The sequence below is a fragment of the Episyrphus balteatus genome, chromosome 3 (assembly GCF_945859705.1).
Source record: "Episyrphus balteatus chromosome 3, idEpiBalt1.1, whole genome shotgun sequence".
Lineage (NCBI taxonomy): Eukaryota > Metazoa > Arthropoda > Insecta > Diptera > Syrphidae > Episyrphus > Episyrphus balteatus.
In genome coordinates, this window is record NC_079136.1 from 114,089,045 (window position 1) to 114,112,788 (window position 23,744).

At 30.7% G+C, this 23,744-nt stretch overlaps 1 protein-coding gene across 5 annotated transcripts in view; it reads left to right on the forward strand.

The window, feature by feature from the left end:
• The first annotated feature begins 2,437 nt into the window (after positions 1–2,437).
• Positions 2,438–23,744, forward strand: part of LOC129913809 (anoctamin-8) — a 76,027-nt gene continuing 54,720 nt past the window's right edge. For all 5 annotated transcript variants that reach the window (XM_055992673.1, XM_055992674.1, XM_055992675.1 and 2 more), the window contains exon 1: positions 2,438–3,332. In XM_055992673.1, coding sequence (XP_055848648.1) covers positions 3,140–3,332 — 193 coding nt within the window. In that variant the 5' untranslated portion in view covers positions 2,438–3,139. The remainder of the gene's footprint in view (positions 3,333–23,744) is intronic.

A 23,744-nucleotide genomic window follows, 5' to 3' on the forward strand; every position in this document is an offset into this window, starting at 1 on the left:
AATTTTCGATAATTTGTATGGGAGCTAAAATTTAGCGCGAGCAGCGTACCAGGCTTAACTTAAAAAACATTTCTTCCCACAAAAAATCTATCTGGATTTTTTTTTCCATGGATTTTTTTCCTAATTTGAATGTAAAAGTTTCTCCAAGTAAGTTGTTGGGGAAAAAGTTGTTTGCTTGTATTCATAGATTGACGTAACCGTAAAATCTTTGGAATCAAATACATACAAATGATAAAAAAAATTATTTTGGATTGCAAAATAAAAAAAGACTATTTGACGACAAAAGGATTCGAACCCATGTGTGCAATCCATCTCCTTTACCAATCGGCCATCTCACCCTATTTGTGCGCGCTGGCAGTTTGTTGTTAATCCCAAATTAATTTCGAAAATTATTAAAGCCTTTGAATAAGATTCTTTCGATGGGAAAAAAGTTCGTGTGAGATTCGCGATAAGAAAATAAGAAAAAGTTCCCATAGAATTGGCGATAGAACTGGGGTGGGATCGGCTAAGGTAATTGTTGATCATCAGTCATCACAATAAATACTTTTGCTCCACCTAAGGTGATTATCAAAGTGACGATAAACCTTTTTCTTATGGTTTGTGGGTGACAGCTATTTCGGTGTCACTTTTACTTTCTATTTTTATTGAAATCCTCAACGGCGAACTACATTGGGCACGTTCAAAGAGTTAACATAAAGCTATCGGATAGCTTTTTGTTGTTGTAAACAATGTTAAAAATTAGCAAGGAAACGAACCATTTTCTGTCAAAAAATAATCTGAAGGTATCCGAGAATTTCTGGTATACCTCAGGTATCCGAGTGATCAGCTGATAAACATTTAGCTTTTTTTATTTTGATTTCGGGCGATTATTCAGCTTAAAAATAAATACAAATTTGCAAGAAATAAAATCAAAGCGATTGTGCAAGTACTATTCAACAATAAAAAAAAATGTAATTTGTTCAAAAGAAACGGTTTCCTCTTCTCAATATTTACATATTTTTTTAGTAGCTGCTTGGGCAATCTATGTGGATAGCTCTTCGTTCAAAAAGATATTCCAGATACGGGTATCCCAGATAGCCGCCTATCCGATAGGTGTTTGAACGTGCCCATTGTATTCTATACTAATATAAAAATTTTAGTTCGTTGAGAAAAATATGGTTTCTTGTGAAGACAAAATATAGAATATTTATTAAGAAATAAAAAAAAAAAAATGGGCACACCGGTAGGGATCCAGCGTGTGAGTCGAATACTCATCAAAATGTCTGCACTTCTAGGGTTATGGTGATCACTTTACTCAGAGCAAAGAATAGGTGATGGTCAAAGTGACAATCAAAAAGGTGACAATCAACTATCACCTTAGCGGATTCCACCCCTGTATTATGAGATAGATATTCGGCCCTAGCGAGAGTTTTGTAGAGTTTTTACCAATCGGAAGCGACCTCGAAGCATAATACTCGTATGTATGTGTAAATTCACAAACGCATCACTGCAGAGATGATTCGCGATCATTCCTGTAGCACATTCATAAACGCAAATAAATAGCATCACTTAAAAGTCAATCGTTCATTATTGCAAATTTGGATAAACTGATGCGCAAATATCAAACAAAAAAGCATCAAGAATTTTCTTGATAACTTGGTGATGCCGACGCGATTTGGAGTAAAAATGAAGGAAAAGGACAATGAAAAGTATTTAATCAAATTCTAAATTGTTTATAAATGAATAAATTTGAAGAAATTTAGGGAATATTTTACCAGCACACAAATTAAACAACTAATAGAAAGCAAATTAATATATGAAGGTGAATTTATTGGATGTAGATAATCGAAGTCAGTATTGTGGAGGAATGTTCTGGAGGAGATAAAATGTGAGGCTCCAGATTTTAATTATAACAAAGAGTTTTTATTAGTACATTTCCATCATTAAGCAAAAATTGTTTTTAAACGTAAAACTTTTTGTCGATCAGCATCGCATCGTCATCAGCTGAGCAACGATCAGCATCGCAAAAAAGCAGTGATGCGTAAACACTACCAAAAAATTTGACGTTTGTGAATTTACCCTATGAAATAATTATTAGTTCAAAGTAGGAGTTATGTTTTTCTTTTCGCAATTCGATTCTCGTTTCTCTATAGTGAACTTGATTTTTCTTCTCATAAACAAATGCATAAAGCTGTGAATTTTCACCTAGAACCAATTTATATATTGGATTGTCATTTATGACTTATTCTATTGAAGTTTCATATTTTTAAAATTGGATTTGAATTAAACCGCTATCCAATACACAAACCATTTTCTATTTTTGCTGCAGGTTCAACAATAAACTTTCGTTGAATTCACCCCCTTTTTGTATGGGGGTTGAATGAAGGTTGATAAATACGAAACAAATCAATAAACTCACTAAATTCTCATAACTCTCGCAAGGAAAAAAATACAAAAGAAGAAATGTCAGTCTGACTTCATCATTCGAAATGTTAACATCGTTCAATTTTTGTCGTCGGTCTCAGTGCTTTTAGTATTACTATCTATTTGTATCCTTCTTAAATCCTCTATCATCCCCGCCTTCAAATCGAGCCTCTATAAAAAAAAAATCAAGTGCATTGTTTAGGATTTTCTTTCACCAAAAGAACAAAGAAATGTTTGTTGTTTTCCATTTAACTCTTCTAACTTTTTGAGCAAGAAAGAAAAATATCCTGCAGGGATACAAGGAAAAAATAATACAAACACAGCGAACCTTAACACGCATTTTTTTTTCGCCTAGAAAATAATTTTCTCTAAGAAAAATTTTTCTTTTTTTATAGAATCAAATAAAATTTAAGGATAATACTATAAATAGTAAAAAGGATAAAAATAATCGAAAGTGTGATAAAAACGACACAAATCTAAAAAATATAAAAAAGGAATGTCCCATTTTGCAGTCAGTGCAGGAGCCCCTTTTACATAATAGCCTCTGCCTCGCACGAAGATAAAAAAAAAAACCCCAAAAAAAGAGATCATAGCAAATTCGTATCGTTATCCCTATTTCCATATAAGTGTTAGTCCTTGTTTCATTTGTTGTTGTTGTTCCATAACGTCACAGTAAAAATGTGTTAAGTGTAACCAAATTGGAATTAGAAAAAATTTAAAAAAATAAAATATAAAAATGAATAAAAGTTCCGAAAACTTGATTCATGGGGGTGCAGGTGATATATCCTCGGAAAGACAATCTTCGGAAGATGTCCATGAATCAGATGCCGGTTTGGAGGATTTCACAGACGACACAAACAATTTTGAATCGAATCTCCGTAGGCGCAAGGGGAAAATAATATCATGTGCCAAGGAGACAATTGAAAACGGTGAGTGTCGCAAACAAAAAAATAAAAAAAAAAAGCAAAAAACTGTAATAAGGGCTAAATGTGGGAATGGGGGTTTGTATGTCAAAAACGGTGAATAAATTTATTAACAAAATGCATTAAATTTTGTAGGAAACAAAGAGAATCTCGAAAGAGAATTGGAGCGCGAGAGAGGAAGTGCGAAAAAGTTATGCAATGAAATTTTCTCTCAGCTAAGGGGTGGAAGGAGGTTGGTTTTTGGTGAAAAACGTGTTCTTTTTTTGTATTCTTTCGTAGTAGGGGGACTGGTGACAACTCCCTGAGTTGTAATATTTTTTTCACAACAACTGAAAGAAAAAAAAATAATAAATGTAATCACTGTCGCGACACATAATAATGAGAAGCTCTATATCTAGCTTGAGAGATTCATTTGGTTTTCAAATATTTATAAATGTCACAAGAAAAATAAACAAAGCGCCATTTGAGGGGCGATGGGGTGGATACTGTATCGATTACCATTACTTCATGTATTGAGTATGGTGGGGGTTGTTTTTTTTTTTTAATTTTTGTTGGAATCATCATTGCGGGTAAAAAACAAAACAATTAGCAGGTGCTACAATGTGTGCTTGTATTACCTCATGCACCTCATGGCGTGTAAGTAAAGAAGATTACCTACAACATTGATGGAGGAGCAATTTACTGGCTAACAACCAAACCAACCTATGGCGACGTCTTTGTTATAAAATAAATTGTAAAGAAAAGTGGAGGTAAACGTTAATGCAGGAGTTTGTCGAGTGAAAAAGGCGAAGAATATTAGAAAGAATGTTGATTACTTTATAAGGGTTTTTGTTTCGTTGGTTGTTTTTTACTTCGTAGGTAGGTACACTTCTTGCTATGCTTGACTAGTACTTGTAACGAATGTTTTTTTGTGACCGGGTTTTCTAATTAGAAGTTTTTAAAATAATGTTTCACACTTGCAATTAAGGTGACAAGTCACAATTCTCCTAGCTTCTTATTTATTTACTATACCCAGAAAACATTAAAAAGTTTCTAAACACTTTCTAAAAATAACATTATGCATAAATACCTACAGAGTGGCCAAAAATAATGGTCCATAGTGAAAGCTGTTATTTTAGAAAGTTATAACCCTAGAATTAGTTAGTATTTTTTTTTTATTTTGAAAACCTTACTTTAAAGCAGTTTTTAGTTGCAACAATTCCCAAAATTTTATTTCAATTTTAGAGTTTCATCTTTAGAAAGCTTGTTCAAAAAGTTTTTTTTTTTAAATTTTGTTTAAATATGTATTGCGAATATCGAATACTTTAACGCTTTTGCTATCGACTCAAATCGAGTTAATGGCCCTTATTGCGAGTGTCGTTCAACTTTCGATGCGATAAAAGTCGATTGAATCGATTAATATCTGTTTTGGTATTGTGTTTCTCATTCCACAAAAAAATTTGCCATTTTGAACTATGAACTTGATTTGACACTCGCAATAAGGGAATAAAGTTCACAATAGCAAATATCTTTGTCGAAAGAGATACACAATACTTAAATAGATACTTATCGTCGGTGAAACCAGAAAAGTGTGTAACTCCAAATTTTCTGAAAATTAGATTTGAATGCCATCTGTTAGACAAACCAAATATCTACCGTTCCTTAAACTCAGAATCCCCTTAAAATTCATAGTTTTTATTTTATTAGCAAATTAGAAAATGAAAACTCATAGAAATGCCTTCAAAACGATTTTGTTTTTTTGCTCTCCTATAAAATTTGCTAAAATGGAGTTACACACTTTTCTGGTTTCACCGACGTTATCGATTTCATCGATTTTATTATTAAGAAAGTTGAACGACACTCGCAATAAAGGCCACAGTTTAAACCGATTCAAAATAGATTCTTTTATTTCAAAAATAGAAGTTTTTCTGCAACACAGAAACATTTTAATCTAAATCGTTGGAGCCGTAACTTTTCCATTATTCAAAACAACAAGGAAAATTTCTGAATTTGGGGCAGTTATTTCAAATTAAGGGGCTTTCTTTTTAATTGGTATTTTATATCATTTTATGAGTCCATTGAACCAAACTTCCCATAGTGACTTTTGGAATTATAATTTAAGAACCAATCAGACCTATCGTGCGTTTTAGGTGAACAAGATTCCACGAGAATAAATTGAATTTCACTTTTTCCTTATTATAAGGTCCGGGCGAAAAGCTGTTCACGTTCGGAAAACTGTTCATATTTTTAAAGTTTTCTTAAGGAAATCAGCTCTTTTCTCACTATAATTTTGGTGAAAAACAAAAAAAAGTTTAGTCGAATATGTTAATTCCCTTCAGGTTAAACTCGCAATAGCTTTTAATATCCTGGGCAAACAAAAATACTTTGGTTATCAAAGATAAGACTAAATTTTTCAGAAAGTTTATTGAACAGGTCTCATAAAAATTGTTTTTTTTTTGTTAAATATGCATTTTTTTTAAATTTTATCTTTTATATCAAAGATAAATTTAATGGATATTGAAAAAAAAAATATTAAAATTTTAGGAAAATCTACCCATTTTTTTCGAGTAGGTACCTACATTTTTTAATTTCTTTACATACATAATTTGATAGTATGTATTATGGTTCCGCCGATAGACGGCCCTAGCGAGCAGCGTTGTTCCTGGAAAATAAATATAAGGGGCCATTTTCGGGGCCATTTCAACATTTTAGGGGCCATTTCATTTTTCATGTAAAATTTTTTTTTTTAAACACATACCAAAACACATAAACTAGGTATATTTTGTTTATTTAATTATTTTTTCTGATAAGTTAAACACAAACTAAAGATATACATAAGTAGGTACTATAGTCTATAGATACAAATAAGCAGTGTTGCCGTTGGGAAACTCAAAACGGTTGAAAAAAGGGTCACTAAATAATAATAGTCTAATAAAAAGAAGGTAATAGAAAAACTTAAGCCCTGGTCTTTGGATCATTTCATCACCAAATGGCGAATTCCGCAATGTATTGGTTTGACCGAATAAGTTATTTGATCCAAACTGTTTCTTCTATGTTAGATATAACTTTATAAATAAAGTCCCCAAATTTTTTTTAATGAAGATCGAACAACCGGGGCTTCCGAACTACCGAACAAGGCCAGAAAAATTGGTTCTTAAAAATCTAATATATCTAATTTATTTTGGATTTTATTAAATATTTTTGTTTTTTTTTTTTGGCCATAAACTTTTATAAATCATTTTAGTCTTTTTCCCAATGAAATAAAAATACTGAATACTTCAGAAGCCTTTATCAATCAGGTTTAAACTAAATATAAAGATAAAGGAAAAGAAATATCATTTGTCGTCCTTTCTCTTCAGTGAATGCATTCGCAAAATATTTTGACAATCGATCTTTAGTCGATAACTACTTAAAAAATCATCAAGTTGTTAATTCAACTAATTTATTTTGTAAAAATGCATGTATTAAGTAAAGAATTTCATTAAATGGGGCCATTTGCTGTTGGCCCTGAGCACGGGGTCAAAATATAAATTCTTGGGCCAAATGGCCCAATTGGGCACATTTGCACAACGCTGCTAGCGAGTTATCCGTCGGAGTGGAATATCATTATACGAATTATTCTTCGAGGGGTGCTTCCGATAGGTAAAAGCTCTTCGATTCGTATGAAATCGGACAAATTTTTGGTTCCGACGTATACCTCGTAAAGGCCGATAATTTAATATGAGGTAATTTTGGAATGATATTTGTAATTCCCCGAGATTTGATGTTATTTTATTTATTTTTTTATGGGTTATTTTATTGCGGGGGAGTTAATTTGCAGAGCCGTCCTATTATAGGGAATCAATATCTAACCGGCAGAGGTGAACGCAGGACGAGGGGGTCGAATTTTTTTCTGCGTTTGCCCCTGCTAACCGGTAATAGGGGTTATATCACAGATGAAAATTCAATGGGGATGTTTGCATTACTAAAAAATTGGGAAAGTTTAATTTTTTGGTATTGAGAATAAATTTTCCAAGTGAAATTTATTCTAAGATGTGCTCGCGGTAGATGAAATTTGCAAGGAAAAAACTTAAACGATACAACCACTACCGGTCATTAAACTCATACGAAAAGGATATAAATTTGTCTATTTTTTTTCTTTAATATGGAGGCAAAGATAGGTAATATAACAAACAATAATAAACATTCAGTCTCACAAGGGTTTCTAAAAAAAGACCTATTACTTCATACACACAAAAGTCCTTCACTTATAATAAACAATGAAACAAAATTATGAGCCTGTATGTACATATGTATAGTATAAGTTCAGACAAGTTTTCTAGTTTTATTTATTTCGATGCATTCAGGCGCGTGCAATTTTCTGCCAACATTAATAATTCATTTTGAAAAGGCGCGGCATCGGTCGATTGATTTTTCTATACGAAGCTTTCACCATTTTTATCACACTCCCATATCCGGAGCGAGGAATTTTATACAAATGGTTTGGTCATTTGTAGTCAATTTACCACCTACTATAAGAGGAAACAGGATCCATACAAGCTACATACACATACAAATACATATCTGTATATAGAAAGTAAGGCTATCAGGAATATTTCTCATTGCCAGTCTGTATAATGTTCCTATCGAATTCTATAGTTTGGATTAGATCATACCTATACCCAGAGGCGTCCTTAGGCATTTGGAGGCCTTGGGCTTCTAAGGATTTGGAGGCTCTTTTCGTTTTGTAGAAACAAGTGAAAATCATACATCATTGAAATTGTTTATTTTTCCAATACAGAACGGTTTGACTAGGCTGTACCATGACTGTACCACAGTTCAGGGGGCCCCAAAGATTGCAGCCTACCCCTACCGGGCCCATGCCTAAAGATGCCACTGGCTATAGGTACCTAGCCTCATACAAATATGAATATTCTCCCAATTGCATTTCAAACGATATAAAGTGTTTTAGTGAACTGGAGAACTAAAACATTGAATATTCTACCAAGATATAACTATCAAGATCAAGGATATAGAACTCTCTACATCGTCCACTAGTAAAAGGACTATTAGGTTTATCAAACATATTTGCACTTAGCTTTTAATGCCGTATAGAGCTCTTCTAATCTAATATCTGTCGAGAGAGAGTAAAATAGATAAAAATGAGTTCGACACGACAGGATACGATATACGGGGTAAGAGGCCAGCCATAAGTATCTACTATTACCCGATAGATATAAAATTTAATAATTAGAACTGCATGTTTGAATCTAGTACATATATATGAAAATTGTTGAAATTATATGAAAATCTTTTCATGAAAATGAATGTTGGCTGTTAGAGAACATTGTAAACACGACTATATATGCATAGTGAACGTGTCTGTTGGTGCGTGTGGTCATGAATGAAAAACTTCTTAATGAACTTTGAATGAAAATGAATAATAATTGTGGAGCTATCAATTTTAATATTCAAAGTGAAATAATGGCAACATATAGGCATCAAATGCATTTATACATATTTGTTTATTTGCTTTGGTTGATGGAGCAAATTGCATATATTTCGACATTATTGTGTTATTTTTTAAAAAAATATTTTGACATATAGCTTTATATTAATACATTAAAAGAACACATGGTTATAATTTGATCAGGGGTTATTATTATTAAGTGCTTTGGTTGCAGATATAAAATGTTTAACTAATCCAATTTTTGTTCACTATAATTGAATGTTTGATTTCTGTCACGCTATTTAAAAATGTCCACTGCAAATAAAAACAAAAATCCAAATCGTGACTGTTTGAAATCCCTTTATAATTTCATACCTATTAAAACAACATGGAGTTCGCTTAATTTTTTAAAAAAATACTACGCCGCATATTGCTTTAATTTTGTCGTTGCACTTGCATCTCTTTCTGTTTGCTCTGATTTGTTTTTAATTCTGAAATGCGATTAGTAAATTAAGATATGAACTTAGATGAAAAAATGTCTTTATAGTTTATAAGTAGTATTTCTTTGGTCATTTTTAGTAAAAATTAATAATAATATTTTCCAAAATAACGGCTGCTCCTGACCTCCTATCATCCAAAAAAATTGTTTTTTTTTTATGATGAGGACATACACCCGAACACATTCCATATAAAAAGTATTGCCCCACAAAAAATGCGGTTTCATTTAATAATTTGAATAAATTGACTAGACTAATTCAAATATTGAAGCTTAAATTCTATTTTTGAATTTTCAATACGAGCTTAACTTATTAAAATTCACAAAAAAAAAAAATCGAAAAAAAAATTTTGTTCACTATCTAATCTTCATATCCCCAAAAATCTTCACCTACCCAATACAATTTTTTTTTAACAAGCTACACTGAAAAAAATTGTACTACCTAAGAAAAACAAATCTATAAACTTATTGAGCTATTTTAGATTCGAATTTTACTGTTTTAATGACGAGGGGGATACAGTTTATTTATTTATCTACACAAGAGTGCTTTTAATTAGCCCCTCCCCGGTTTAATAATGTATAGGTGCGCTCAGTGGCGTACGTTGAGTCGCCGGGGCCCCGGGGTAAGACTAAATTTTGGGGCCCCTTTGATATTTGGGGGCCCCTTAGTTACAAAAAAAAATTACGTATACGCCATACGTTTTTTTTTTTGTATGGCTTATTTATTTTTAGGTTTATTTTAATGTTTTAATATATTCGTAATACACTTTGCTATACTTACTTAAAATGTCTCTCATAAAAGTAGTAAACACTTGTACTAGGGGCCCCCAAAATTAAATATTTAGAGACCCCTAAAATAAAATTTTTTTAGCTAAGAATTGATAGTTCTTGGGGCCTTTGTTCTGAAGTAAAAATACATATTTTATTTTCCATCATCAGACATAATTTTTTTTTTATTTTGGGGCCTCTGAAAAATTATTTTTAGAGCCTCAAAATTAAGTACTTAGAGGCCCCTTAAATATAATATAACTTTTTTGGAGCCAAGAATTAATAGGTATTGGGGCCTCTGTTCTGAAGTAATATTCGGAATGCCACCAATAACGTAATGTTTTTATTTTGGGCCCTGATGTATTTATGTTGGGGCCCCTGAATTTATATTTTATTTTCCATTTGATTGTTTTGAACCACTTTTGAGGATCCTTAAATAATATTTTTTGGTTTTTGGGACCCCTAATGTATTATTTGTGGTGGCAAAGATTTTTTAAGTAATATTTTTTGGGGCCCTAGTATAAAATTATAATTTTTCTTTTAAAAAAGCAGTTTATTTTTTTTGGGGCCCCGGGGGTAACCTTTTTTTTAAATCAATATACATATATTGTATTGCTACCAGTGCATTATACATTACACTGAATGACATAATTTGTCTCCCTGGTTACTTCGTAACTCGATTTATGCTAACAGTTTCCTTCTCTGCATTGTCTCCAGTGGGGGCCCCGGGGCACCGCCCCGCTTGCCCCAAGGGAGTGTACGCCCCTGGGTGCGCTGTGGTTGAGAATAAAACTAAAACTAATGTGTGCTTTTGTTTTGCAAAATATTTGTGTTTTTAGTAATTTGCTTTGTTTTCAAAATATTTACTATATCTACACTAAAAAGGGAATCTTTACAACTTTCTACTGCCTAAAGCTGACGGCTATGGTTTCGGAACTATGATAACGGTATATTATAGTTGGAGGTGATTTCCTGCTATTTTGATACTTTTTTATCCGTTTTTTTTTATAATTATTATTTTACATTTTTGTTTTACTTCTTTAAATCCATTAAAAACTCAATTTTTTATTTTTATATAATCAATCTAGGTATATATTTCAAGGACCGTTTTGCCTCATCATCAGAATCAAAAACATTTAGAATTAATTTATGACATATAATTTATGAAATATAAAACATGACGTTGCGAAAACGCAACGTTAGACGGAAATGGGTTAATCCCTTTCAGTTTCCTTTAAAAAATGTATAAAAAAAATAAAAAAAATTCGTTTTTAATGGATTTAAATGAAGTAAAAACAAAGAGTTAAAATAATACATACCGTGTGTTCAATAAAAAAAATGGAAACGAGAAAAACGCAACAAAAAACAACATTACTCTTTGAATTATTTCAACATTACTTTTTTTTCTAGCAGCTCTAGTTTTTAAATCATATATTCATACATCATACATAAAAAGCCATACAAATTTGTTTTTGTTAATTTTTTTTTAAATTTGTTTTTGTATTTTTATTTTACTTACTGAACCGAAATACATTAAATTCGAAATAAATTTTTCCAGTAAAGCTTTAAAAACGCATGTAATTAGAAAATCTAAAAAAATAGTATGAAATTATGGCCAATATCTCCGAAATTAAAGCTCCTAGAAAGAAACCAGTGTAGTTTTTAGGCTCACCGAACCCAAATACATAACGTCGCTGAAACCAGAAAAGTGTGTAACTCCAAATTTTCTGAAATATAGATTTGAATGCCATCTGTTAGACAAACCTAATATCTACCGTTCATTAAACTCAGAATCCCCTTAAAGTTCATAGTTTTTATTTTATTAGCAAATTAGAAAATGAAAACTCATACAAATGCCTTCAAAACGATTTTGTTTTTTGCTCTCCTATAAAATTTTCTAAAATGGAGTTACACACTTTTCTGGTTTCACCGACAATAAGGTTTCTTCTGGAAAATGTTAACAAACAGTTGAAATAAGCATATCTTTAAAATAAGGATGAAATTACCCCCAAAATGTGAAAAACGTAAATATTTAGTAGAATAGAGTTTCTAGAAAGAAATTATTGTGATTTTTACCCCAAATACATTAAGTTTAATATAAATTTTTCTAGAAAATTTTAATATATGCTCAAAATAAGGAAAACTTAATAATAAGTATGAACATGCCCCCAAATTTGAAAAATTAAATATTTCAAAAACTAGAGCTGCTATAAAGAAACCAATATGATTTTTGGGCTTACTGGAACTCAAATTCATAAAATTTGATATACATATTTCTGGAAAATTTTAAAAAGTTTAAAATTGTTGTTTTAAACAACGCTCTCGAAGTGGAGGGAGACTAACTAACTCTTCGATGTCTTTTCAGAAGTATTCAGAATACTCACTTTTTTTTTAACAAGCTCTTGAAGTCTGAAATTACTTGCCGTACTGGTTTTTTTTTCAATTCAGTTATGAAATGACACTATTTTACCTTAACACTATTTTATCATAAACGTCAATTGATGCTTTGCTAGAAAATATTGGACTGGAAAAAAAGTTAATTATTGAAGCGCTTGGTGTAACTGAAAAATATCCATTCAAATCCAATCCAAAAACTGTTAAAATATATAAAAGATATTTATATTACCTACAATTTGGGTTAAGTAACTTATTCAATCAAGCCAATAGTTTGGGAGATAAAGACCAATTCGCGTTTTCCAAAATGGCGGATTTAGCCAGGGAGTTGGCGTCCCGAAAACCAGGACTTAAGTTTTTTTAATACCCTTCTTTCAGATTTGAAAAAATCAGCCGTTCTATATTTCGTTCCACAAAATGTCTGTCTCTTTACTAACTTTCCTGTTCTTAGACTATTGTTTTCAGATCAATAACTTTCGACTCATACATCTCATCACTTTCAAAAATATACCAAATTATTGGAAATTTGATGGTCTATAACTTTTACTGTTTAAAAAAATGATGTAACTAATACTGGTAATGATATAATCTTAAAAAACCGAAGAAAAAAAATTAAAACAACATAACCTCAAAACTATTGCCCGCTGACAAAAATAATGTATCACAAAGAAAAAGACAATTAAATTTCCAAGAACTTTGGTCTGACAACCATTTCTATAGGACCCATAGTTTTGGAGATATAGAGCGGTTCGCGTTTTCCAAAATGGCGGATTTCGCCAGGGGGGTGGCGTCCCGAAAACCAGGACTTAAGCTTTTCTAATACCCCTCTTTCAGATTTGAAAAATTCAGCCGTCCTGTATTTCGTTCCACAAAATGCCTGTTTTTTTACTAACTTTCCTGATTTTTTTTATCACAAAAATGAAGAAGAAATTGACAAGTGATTTGATTGAAAATTGAGAATTATGTCGTAATTTATTTTCAAATTTGAATTTTTCAATTGTGAATTAGAAAAATAGGTCCATGGTAGCTGCCATCGCGTTTTCGATTATCTATTTGTTAAATTTGTAGAAAGGATACCTATTTCTTGAATCTATATTATTTCTTTCATGCTAATTTTTCTTTGAAATCAAAGGTTTTGAATTCTTCTTCATTGGAATAAATTGTATCTATAAGTGTTCAAAATTACCTTCATCAAATTATAAGAATTATTAAAAAGACAGAAGATCTACCTAAGTAACCATTTGATGTTCCTTTTACATAGATTTTTATTAGCTTCCTAAAATATCTGCCAATAAATTTGGAATAATAAAAAAAAAAAAAATTACTCCGAAAATTTGTTGTATTACCACAGCAATCAGGAGAGTCAATAAATATATTAAATTCGACACCCAACCGATAAATAAAAATCTTCATCAATTTATTTATCATCTCAAATATCCTATCCACGTAAATCCAAAGGAAAAAAAAAAAGCTTCAAATATAATTTTTTGTCATCATTCCATTCTCTTTTATCGACTGACACACATAAAGCTTCATCCTGACTCGTCCTGATCCTGAGTACTCTCTCTCTCACAAAAAAAAAAGAAGGATTATTCACCCTACCTTGGTCCTCATATCTATATTACAGCGGAAAAAAATCGTGACGAAATTTAACGATACACATTGCCATGGATACCTAATATTTCGGGTCGTTTTGTGTTTCCTTTAACTGCGAGTATCGAAATCGATCCTTTTATCCTAATCCGAAATATTTACACTTGACCTTTTCGTTCTCGTTAAACGTCCATCCGTTTGAAGTTTTTTTTTTTTCTTTTTTTTTTTGCATTTTGGAGCTCGATAAAAAAAGGTGTAACTATCTATTTACAATTCTCAAGTTCGATGGGGATTCTACGGAGATACTTTCACACCTCGATTTGTTTTTCTTTTATTCCTCCTCACCATTAACTGGCAATTTTGTGAAGGTGATGTGATGGTATTCGAGTCTGGTAGATGGTGGCAAAAGGATAAAGATTAATAGCATCAAAGTGAGACTTCTCTTATCAGACTCGAGTGACGTTAAAAGGAGAGTGTTTCTTCTTCATTTTGATGAGGTAAGGGAATCATAGTATAAAGTGTACGTATAAGGTGATGGATGTGAGTGAAGAACGTCTTACTTATAAAATAATAAATTGCAAAAACCCTTTAATTAAAACACATTCTAAGAATAAACCAATACATTCAGATTCGGTGAGTCATGCAAGAGTAAGTGACATCCTGTCAAAGGTTGAATTAGAAATTTATTTATTGAGGAGTGTTCTGATTCTAACTTTAACATAATGTGAGTATAAAAAGATAAAGGAACTTACATTATAAATTCTCAAACAACATTTTAAGCGTAAATCGTAAAAAAAAAATTAAGGGGCAAAATCCTAAAAGTCCACTTATAGCTCGGTTTTCTGTTTAAGAACTCAGGGTTTCTTTTTATTTGAATTCTCAATTTTATTCAGATTTCTTGAGTTTTTGTGGAAAAATCAACATAAACATTTTATTGTAAGTAAAAAATCTTTAGCGAAATTTTGTATTTACATAAAATTGGTTTTAAGGCTTTTTGGTTAAGGGTAAAGCACATGCTCAAATTTTTTAACGAGTAAGTTTGTGTTTAAATATTAAATCGAAATTGAAATGACTCATAAATTTACTATATGTAGAAAATGTTGTTTTGGACATTTTCATTTAGTTTATTATTAAATAGCAAATTTTTACTATTAATTTATTTTGGAAAATGACTCTTCGCAATTTAAAGTTTTTTTACACTTTCGAACTTTGGGTCCGCATTTATCTCCGAATGTAAGACAAAAATGTTGGATGCAAGAATCTTTTGGTTTTCAGTTATGAATAGAGCTTAAAGACATATTTCTTTTAATGTCTCACTCGATGAATTTGGAGGAATTTTTTTTTTAAACTTAGCAACCAGACCTCAAAGAAACTTTTTGTTTTCAGTTGTGAATAGAGCTTAAAGAGAAATTTCTTTTTGATGTATCACTCAATGAATTTAGAGGAGATTCTTTAAAATGCATTCTTTTCCGCAATTGTACCCCTTCAATTCTTCTCGAAAATCTGAAAAAAAAAATTGTAACTTTTTTAACCTAAATGCATAGGTGTGTTCACTGTCAACTTTTATCTGTTGCAAACCAAAACTTGTTTGGAGACTTTGGTTGCAAGTTATCTGATTGCGAAATTAAGAAAAATAATATTTAGCAGTGGCGCGGTGGCGCACAGTGGTTATTTTGAGGAAATAACCAGTAAAAACGAAATTTGGAGTATGGATTAGTTTCATTTATTTTTTCATAGATATGGAACTGTTCTATATTTTCCCAAAATTACCTAAGGATTTTTATATCAAGAAATATACGAGATGGAGCGCTCCATATAAGGGTATTTAGTCAATTTTGGTGGACAAAACACGAAATTTTAAACTGATCCAAACGCTCTGGAGCTCAGAGTTTTCAGCCCAAAGATAAAATTTAAATTTTTTTATAATTTATCGACAGTGCTTAAGTACTTTTTTTTGAAGTGGATATAGAAAAAAGTTGTTATGGAATATTGATAAAGAAATACGAAACTGTCTACTAGATGTTGTACCTAAATGTTATATTACTTTATAGATAAAAAAGTTATATGTTGAATCTAAATATAAATTAAACGTAAAAAAAATTTTCTTTCTGTGTTGGTAAGGAGATAAGTTATACTATTGCACAATATTATGTGATAAAATTAAATGTTTCCTAAAGGTTTAACTCATATCTAATGGAATCTGTAAAAAAAAATGGCAACTAAGTGCAACTTCGACACATTTGCCCCTTTTAAACGTTTTAGGTTTCCTAAAATGCTTACCTTGTTTCATGCATCCATATTTAAAGTTTTTTTTAAAGATTCAACTTCTTGAATTACAAAACCTGATCCCTTATAATTTTTCCTAAATTTTAAGACCTTTATCTTGGTGATACCATTAATAAAACCTTATTTATAAGCGTTTTAACAAACCATTTGGGTCCATTCTTGATACTTTTTGTTTGATCAAAAATTGGTTTTGGAAGAAAAAGTTTCCATTGAAATTAACAGTTAAAATAGTTAATTCCAGTATTTATTACAAGCAAGACATGGTATGTCGATGAAGAAAAACCAAAAATTAATTTTGTCCGCGTTAGTTAGTTACCCTCTCTTTAAGTTTTGAAATGTACTATGTAATTTCATTCTATTGAGCTTTTAAAATAAAAAAAAAATTTTGGTCTTTTTGTTGGGTTAGGAGTGAGTGAGCTAGAATTATAATTTTAATGTTCATTCCCAGGAGCTACAGTTTTAGCTCCATTAAGCTACGTCTAAAGGTAAGGTACTATTTTTAGAAAACTAACAACTAATTATTATTTTCGAAAGAACTGTATCCGTCCTGATCCGATATTGAAAGCAGTGTACAAATTTGTTTCACTGAATCCGATTTAAAAAACACGCTTTTGATCTGGGTGATGTTGCAAATTTTTTCATGGACTAAATTTGGATTAAGAAAATCTTTGAAAATTTTTGTTAAAAAACAAAGAATTCTCAAAAAACAAAAACCGGTTTCTATAATTTTCGAAAAACAATTCTAAAAATTGTTTGCTATACAAGATATAAAATGGCATACCTACATATAGTTTGGAGAAAACACCTCAAAAAGGTGTTTCGTTATTTTAAAAAATCTTTGAGTTCGAAAAATGTCAATAATTTTTTCTCAGTTTATTTTTTTTACCAAAATTTTGTCGAAATGATTGATGCAGTCGTAACATGTGTGCAAAATTTTATTAAATTCCGTTACATAGTTTACATATTACGGATTTTTTTCCGCTCTCCCATACAAATTGTACCAATGTGTGGTGGGCGTGGGCGTAGCACTTCTTAAGAGGTTAATCAAGGCTCGATGGAATAGGTATCTGACGAACTCCTGCGATTTAAGTCGTCCGACATTAAACCTATAATGTTTGCCAAAACTCCACAAAAAAGAAAAAATAAAAGTAAGGGAATTTGAAAATGGACCAAGGTGCAAGTCTTTAGGGTAATCAATCAATATTATTTGTTTGTTTTTCTAAAATATGCTTTTCAAATTTTCCTGACAAACAAAGATAAAGACGAATTGGTTTCAATTGTACTTCCTAGATAATATATGTGTATATGTTATGTATAGATATTTTATGTATCTATACCTACATGAAGAAACGAAAACCAATAAGGTTCTCTTTTGTTCAATATTTTGAACTCATTTGCATATGCCTTTAAGAAGATGCAAACGATGAATAATTGCTTAGATGTTATGGTCAAGGGCAAGGCTACAGAAACTTAGATTATTTGAAAACTATAAAGCTTGTTATCTAAAAATCAATACGTAAACAACAAGGCCTTCTTAAATATCAAAATAAAGTTTTGCTCTTTTATTGTTGTGCAATTCTGTGTTGTTAACCAACTGTTGGTCAAGGTCATTTCCACTTTCAACCTGATTTATAAAAACAAGAAATCCTCTTTTAAGAAGCTCATTATTCGGCAAATGCACATTTCCACTCAAAGGTTTTTTTTTTGTTAAAAAAAAGCAGAATACAAAATAACATTCAAGACATTTTAATTACCCTACGGCCTATTTGCTTACATCACAATCCTTCACTTCTATACCAAACACAAGACAATAAATAAAACAAAACAAAAAGAAGTCATCCTTAACCACATGACACAGTTTGCTAGAAAATAAGAACACACAGAAAAACCTTTTTAAATACAATATTGCAGAAGCAACAAACGTTTCGCTCTTTTTCGTCCTTATCACTTCTCATTCACGTTCAGCGATCCTGGGATGTACTTGCTTTTCTAATTAAAAGTGTAAGGGTCTGTTGCCTTCTTCTAGAAGATACAAAAATAAAAGTAAAGAAAACATAATAGAAAACGAAACACGTTCGTGGGAACAGGACGAGAATGTCCTTAGCAGGCATCGTTATCGGTCCGTGACATGCATTTTCCACCAACAAACTCGCAACCATTTGTGCCTGAAATCGTCCTGTGAAAAATGCAAGGACTTCCATTTAATTTCATTTGACTTCCTGCATGATTCACTCTATAGATACCGCCTGCTGCCTCCATCTGTTTGTTAAATAAACCGCAGCAAGTTTTAACCAAAGTAAAAAGGACGAGTCCTTGACTTGGCCCTGTTTTTATTCTGTAACTTAAGGACTTAAGCTCATTACACATCAAACAAACAAAGTAAAGATACATTTTTCAAAGGGCTTTTGTTTTTTTATGAGTGAAGATGGCATACCTACAAAAAAAAAACCAGGATTACTTCTTCTGTAGCGTGCGAGAGATGCATTTTTAGTTAAGTGTAAGGCAGAAAAAATAGGGATAATGATTGCTGTTGCTCCCCTTATAATGCTTTTTGAAGTCACACTTTTTTATCATGTTGAGGTCAACAAGGAAACATAACGAAGTTGGTTGCATTTTGAAGAAAAACTAATCTTCTGTACGTATATAAATGCATAGTAAAACAAAAACACCAACGAACACAAAATAGTACACCGAAAAAAAAACCAATATCAATTTAACATTTTTTAAATATCAAATTAACATTTTTTAAATATCAGCCAAAAATGCTCTATAAAATGTGTTTTATGATATTTAAAATGTTAAAACAACATTTTTATTATCAGGATGATATTTAAATGTCACATTTTGGAAATTTTTTTTGGTATTTTATTATCATTTTTTCATATCAATTTCTCATTCCAAATTATTGAAAAATATTAAATACAAAATTCTTAATGTGTACTAATTTAAAGGCGCTTTGTGTTTTTTCGAAGTAAAATGTATGATTTACTGAGAAAATTTGATCGGCACTAAGATTTTACTTCACATAGTTTGGGAGAAAATAACAAAACAATTATATCACCTATAATAGAAAAAATAATATCAGAATTATTTTGTAAAGAATATTCCATTTCAGTAATGTTTTGAAAAAAGAAAGAAAATTCTTAAAATAATAAAAATAATAAAAAGGAAAAGGAAAGAAATAGGTTTCATTATAACAAACAAAAAAGTAAAATCTAGTCATCATTGATATTTTAATTGTCAAAGTGAAATTTTCACTATCCACTTTAACTTAAAAAAATGTCAAAATGATATTTTAATTGTCAAAGTGAAATTTTCTCTGTCCCATCTGAAATTAAAAAATGTCAAAATGATATGATAAAATATCAAAATTGATATTTTAATTGTTGGACGACTTTTGTCACTAAAAAATGTTAATTTGATAGCTGTTATTATCAAATTTTTTTTTCGGTGTAGGTATACAGAATCCAGTTAAATTGTGTTTTTACAAACAAAGGTGATCAAAATTATTTGTTGGTATTTTTAAATGAAGAAGGTTCTTAAAAAGTATAACTAATAAATACAAAAATTACTTACCATATCTTACAATTTTTTACAATTTGTATTAACCAATAAGTTATTTCAATATAAAAAGTTACGCATACGCCACAGTGACAAAATTTATGTAATTAAAAACAATTTATAGCTGAATGGCGGAAGTTGGGGGAACTTTTTATTTTCTTACCTGATAGGAAAAAATACTGCGAAAATAAAAAAGAAACTTGCTTAATTGAAACTTTTTTAATTAAAAAACAAAATATGCCTTAAATAAAGTTAATAACTTTATATTTTAAGGCAAAAAAACTCTTCAAATACAAAAAAAAAACAACAGGAAATTCACTTTATAAAAAAACACTCACAAAAAAAAGCACTAACTTTTGACCTAGAATAAAAGTAACAAAAAAATATGAATGATTTTTGTATTTAGAGCGATACAAAAAAAAGTTGTATAGCAGAGTTGTAGAGAATTTTAAGGGGAACAATCTTTTCTCGGAAGGTTTTTTCATAATTTTGATAAAAAGTGCTGAAAAAAACTTTCTTTTTTTTTTTTTTTTTTTTTATTTTTTTGGCTTGTCACTTTCAAAATATTCAGAATATGGAAAATATAACATAAAAGACGCGAAATTTAATTGTCTACGTTTTTGTATACCCAAATTTTACCAAAGATGAATATAAGTCGAGATATATAATAAAGACTAAAAATAAGGGGTGCATAGCACTTTGTAAGGGGGCGGCAAAATTTGAAATATCAACATCACTGTATACAAAAATAATTTAATATGCCTTTGCCTAATTCTGTTCTTTAAATATTGATTCATAAAAATGAACTAAAAAAATTATACGGTCCAAAAAAAAAAAAACTGAATTACAAAACAAAATTTAATCTTGTTTTTATAAAGAATTTTAATAAATAAATCGTTAACAATGAAAATGAATTAACGTTGAGTTTTTGACTTTCTGGAAATGATCGGTAATATTGAATACGGCCCTTGCGGGTATAGTTTTTGGAAAAGAGGTGTTTTTTTCCATCAATCAGCACAGGATTAGTCAATGAATGTATGAATAAAGCATTAATCTATGAGCTATAATTATTTCATAGAATGGTTATTTTTGCGGCTGCTGTTCATATGAATTTGTGTAACTCTGGTGAAAATCTATTTTCACCAGAAAAAAAAATAAGGGGCGGCAAAAAACAACACTACGCCACTGCCTTGAGGAATATCAATAAAATTTGGGCGTATTTTCTAAACATTTTTCTAAACAGCAATGCTAAAAATAGCCGCACTCTCAGTAATACTAGCATGCCCCTGTTCCTGAAAAGCCTGTATTGCTGTCGGATAAAATATTTTTTAGAAGAGGGCTTTGTATGGGTTTTACCTACATATTTCAGTGATGCTGCCTGTGTAATCATAATCAATTTACATTGAAGGTTTTGAATGAACAAAAACAACTTGTGTGTGTTAGGCTGGAGTTATTGCTATTTCACGGGGACTATATATTATTAAGACCAAAAAAATATTGATTCCAGACCTGTTGTTTTTATTGACTGTTTGATTGCGTATTCAGTTTTATAGTGTTGGGAGGTATATTTTTTTTTAATGCTAAAGGGTGGTTTTCATGATGAACTGAATGATTTATACTTTATTTTTTATCTAATATATATAAAAGTCTAATTATGTTACTAAAAAAATGGTGTCTTCCTTTCATCATACCTTTATTAATGCTACATGTGTTACTGCCTTCACAAACAATTTATTTAACCAAAAACATTTAAAAGGCAATCAAATTCGTCATTGGTATTTAGTTATTTTTAGCTTTCCCTTTCTCATTGATCCAACAAAAAAAAAATCCTTTTAAAAAAAATAAAATCATAACTGACAGCAGATTAACCTCGAGGATTTATATCCTTATATTCAGTTGATTCGTGAAAATTTTAATAAATGACGAAAATACTTACTAAGCTTCAACCTAAACAAATTTCGCTTTCAATTTAATATTTTTTGTAAATATTTTTTTTTTTTTATTAAAGACCTCGTTTGCAAATATTTACCTTCAGCAAAAAAAAAAAAAAAGAAATCAAGAACTGTAAAATTTCAATCAATCATCATCATCATCATTCGTGGGCTGAATTTTTTTTTCTATCATATCTGTAGAGATTTTTCATTTTCGATAAGAATATTTTTTTATTTCATGTAAAAATGTAGATAATATGTAACAATATGTCTAACATATACTTTGTACAGGGTGATTCAGAATATTTAAAAAAAAGACACTTGGAAAGAGGTAATTTATAAAAAAAAAGCGGTAAGCAAACACAAAAATTGTATAGAAATTGGTTTAAAAGTCATCCATCTAAAGTTGCAAATATTTATAGAACCTCATAAACGATTATTATTATTAGCAGTAGGTAGATAGACGAGGCAGTTATATTGCCGTTTTGAAGTCATAATTGTTTTTTGAACAGTTTACAAAAACGTTCTCATTAGCAGAAAGTTGTGCGAGAGGCTGTCGAAATAATATGTGGCTTAGATTCTTTCAATCAGAAAAAAATTGTATTTCCATGATGCAAACAAGGTTATGACTTATGAGTTTCATTTCATGGGTGCCAGATCAGGTCAGGACTTTGTATTCGAATAGGAATTACTTACTGATCTTTCAGTACAAGCTTTGGATAGTCTGAAATTGGATTAAGGTTGTTCCCAGGTTTGCATTTTGTCTTAGATTTATTTAATGAATGATCTCTTGTCTTAAACTTTCAATATACTTATTGTTTTCGACGACTTAATCCTAAACTTCCAATTCGGAACTGGAATGGTTGCGTATGACAAGTTCATTGAACACAGATCTTGACAGGATTGTTAAATAGCCAAGTCACACCTAAACCTATCAACTCCACACCCGCTATCAAGTTAACTTAACGTATGAACATGCACATTGCACATGGAAACAGTTTGAAATTGAACTGAAATGTGATCTTGGCGAAAATATTTAACATTTACACTCAACTGTTTTTCCAGTGATGATTTTTTTTTTACATAACGGCTGAGCGACGTCGCTCAGACGCTCAGAATTGACGGTCAGCCGCTCATGTTGTATATGGCTACCCCCATAAATTTTCATACGTTCTAATTTAGATTTGACGCTCAGGATTGACGCTCAGACGCTCAGCCGCTCAGGACGTGGCCGTACCCTTATTCATTTTCTCAAACTCCATCATGTCCATGCACACTATCTGGTGTTATGTTATTTACCTTGCCAAGTTTTTTTTTAATGAATTGGACTTGGTGTACAATGAATGGCTTACTGATGTATGAAAATATGGGCGCATTTTAAAATCTCGTTCTTAAAATCTCGCATCTTAAAATTTCGCATTATGAAATATTTTTTTTATCGAAATCTCACAATTACAAAATCTCTCTTATCGAAAGGTCGCCACATTGATGTTAATTTGACATATTACGTGAAAAATTTGTGAATAATGGTTAATCGAGTGTCAAGCTAAAAAAGGGTGCCTTCGGTGTTGAGGTTCTATATCGACTGGTAAATTTCTAGCTTTGCTAGGAAGTTCATGAGCTTATCTAATTTAGAATTCTTCTAACTTCTTACTTGTGTACTCTTGAATGATTTCTGGACATTCAGTGTTCAGAGAGCATCTAACAGTGACTAAATAGCTGTTAGACGCTGAAGTCATTATGATATTCTAGGAGCAGTTTTAGTCTAATATTCTAGTTTTCGGTGCAGAGCCTCCAATTATTTATTTAATTTTTTGTAAATATCTTCAAGTTTGGACAAAAATCTAGAAATTTTAAACATTCAGCAAATCACCCTGTATGTATCGACTTTAAATGCTTTATTCCCATAAGTAGGCAGGTAAAGGTATATAGAGGAAGGTATAAGTATAGTTTATTGCGCATCAGAGTAAAACTCATCGTTT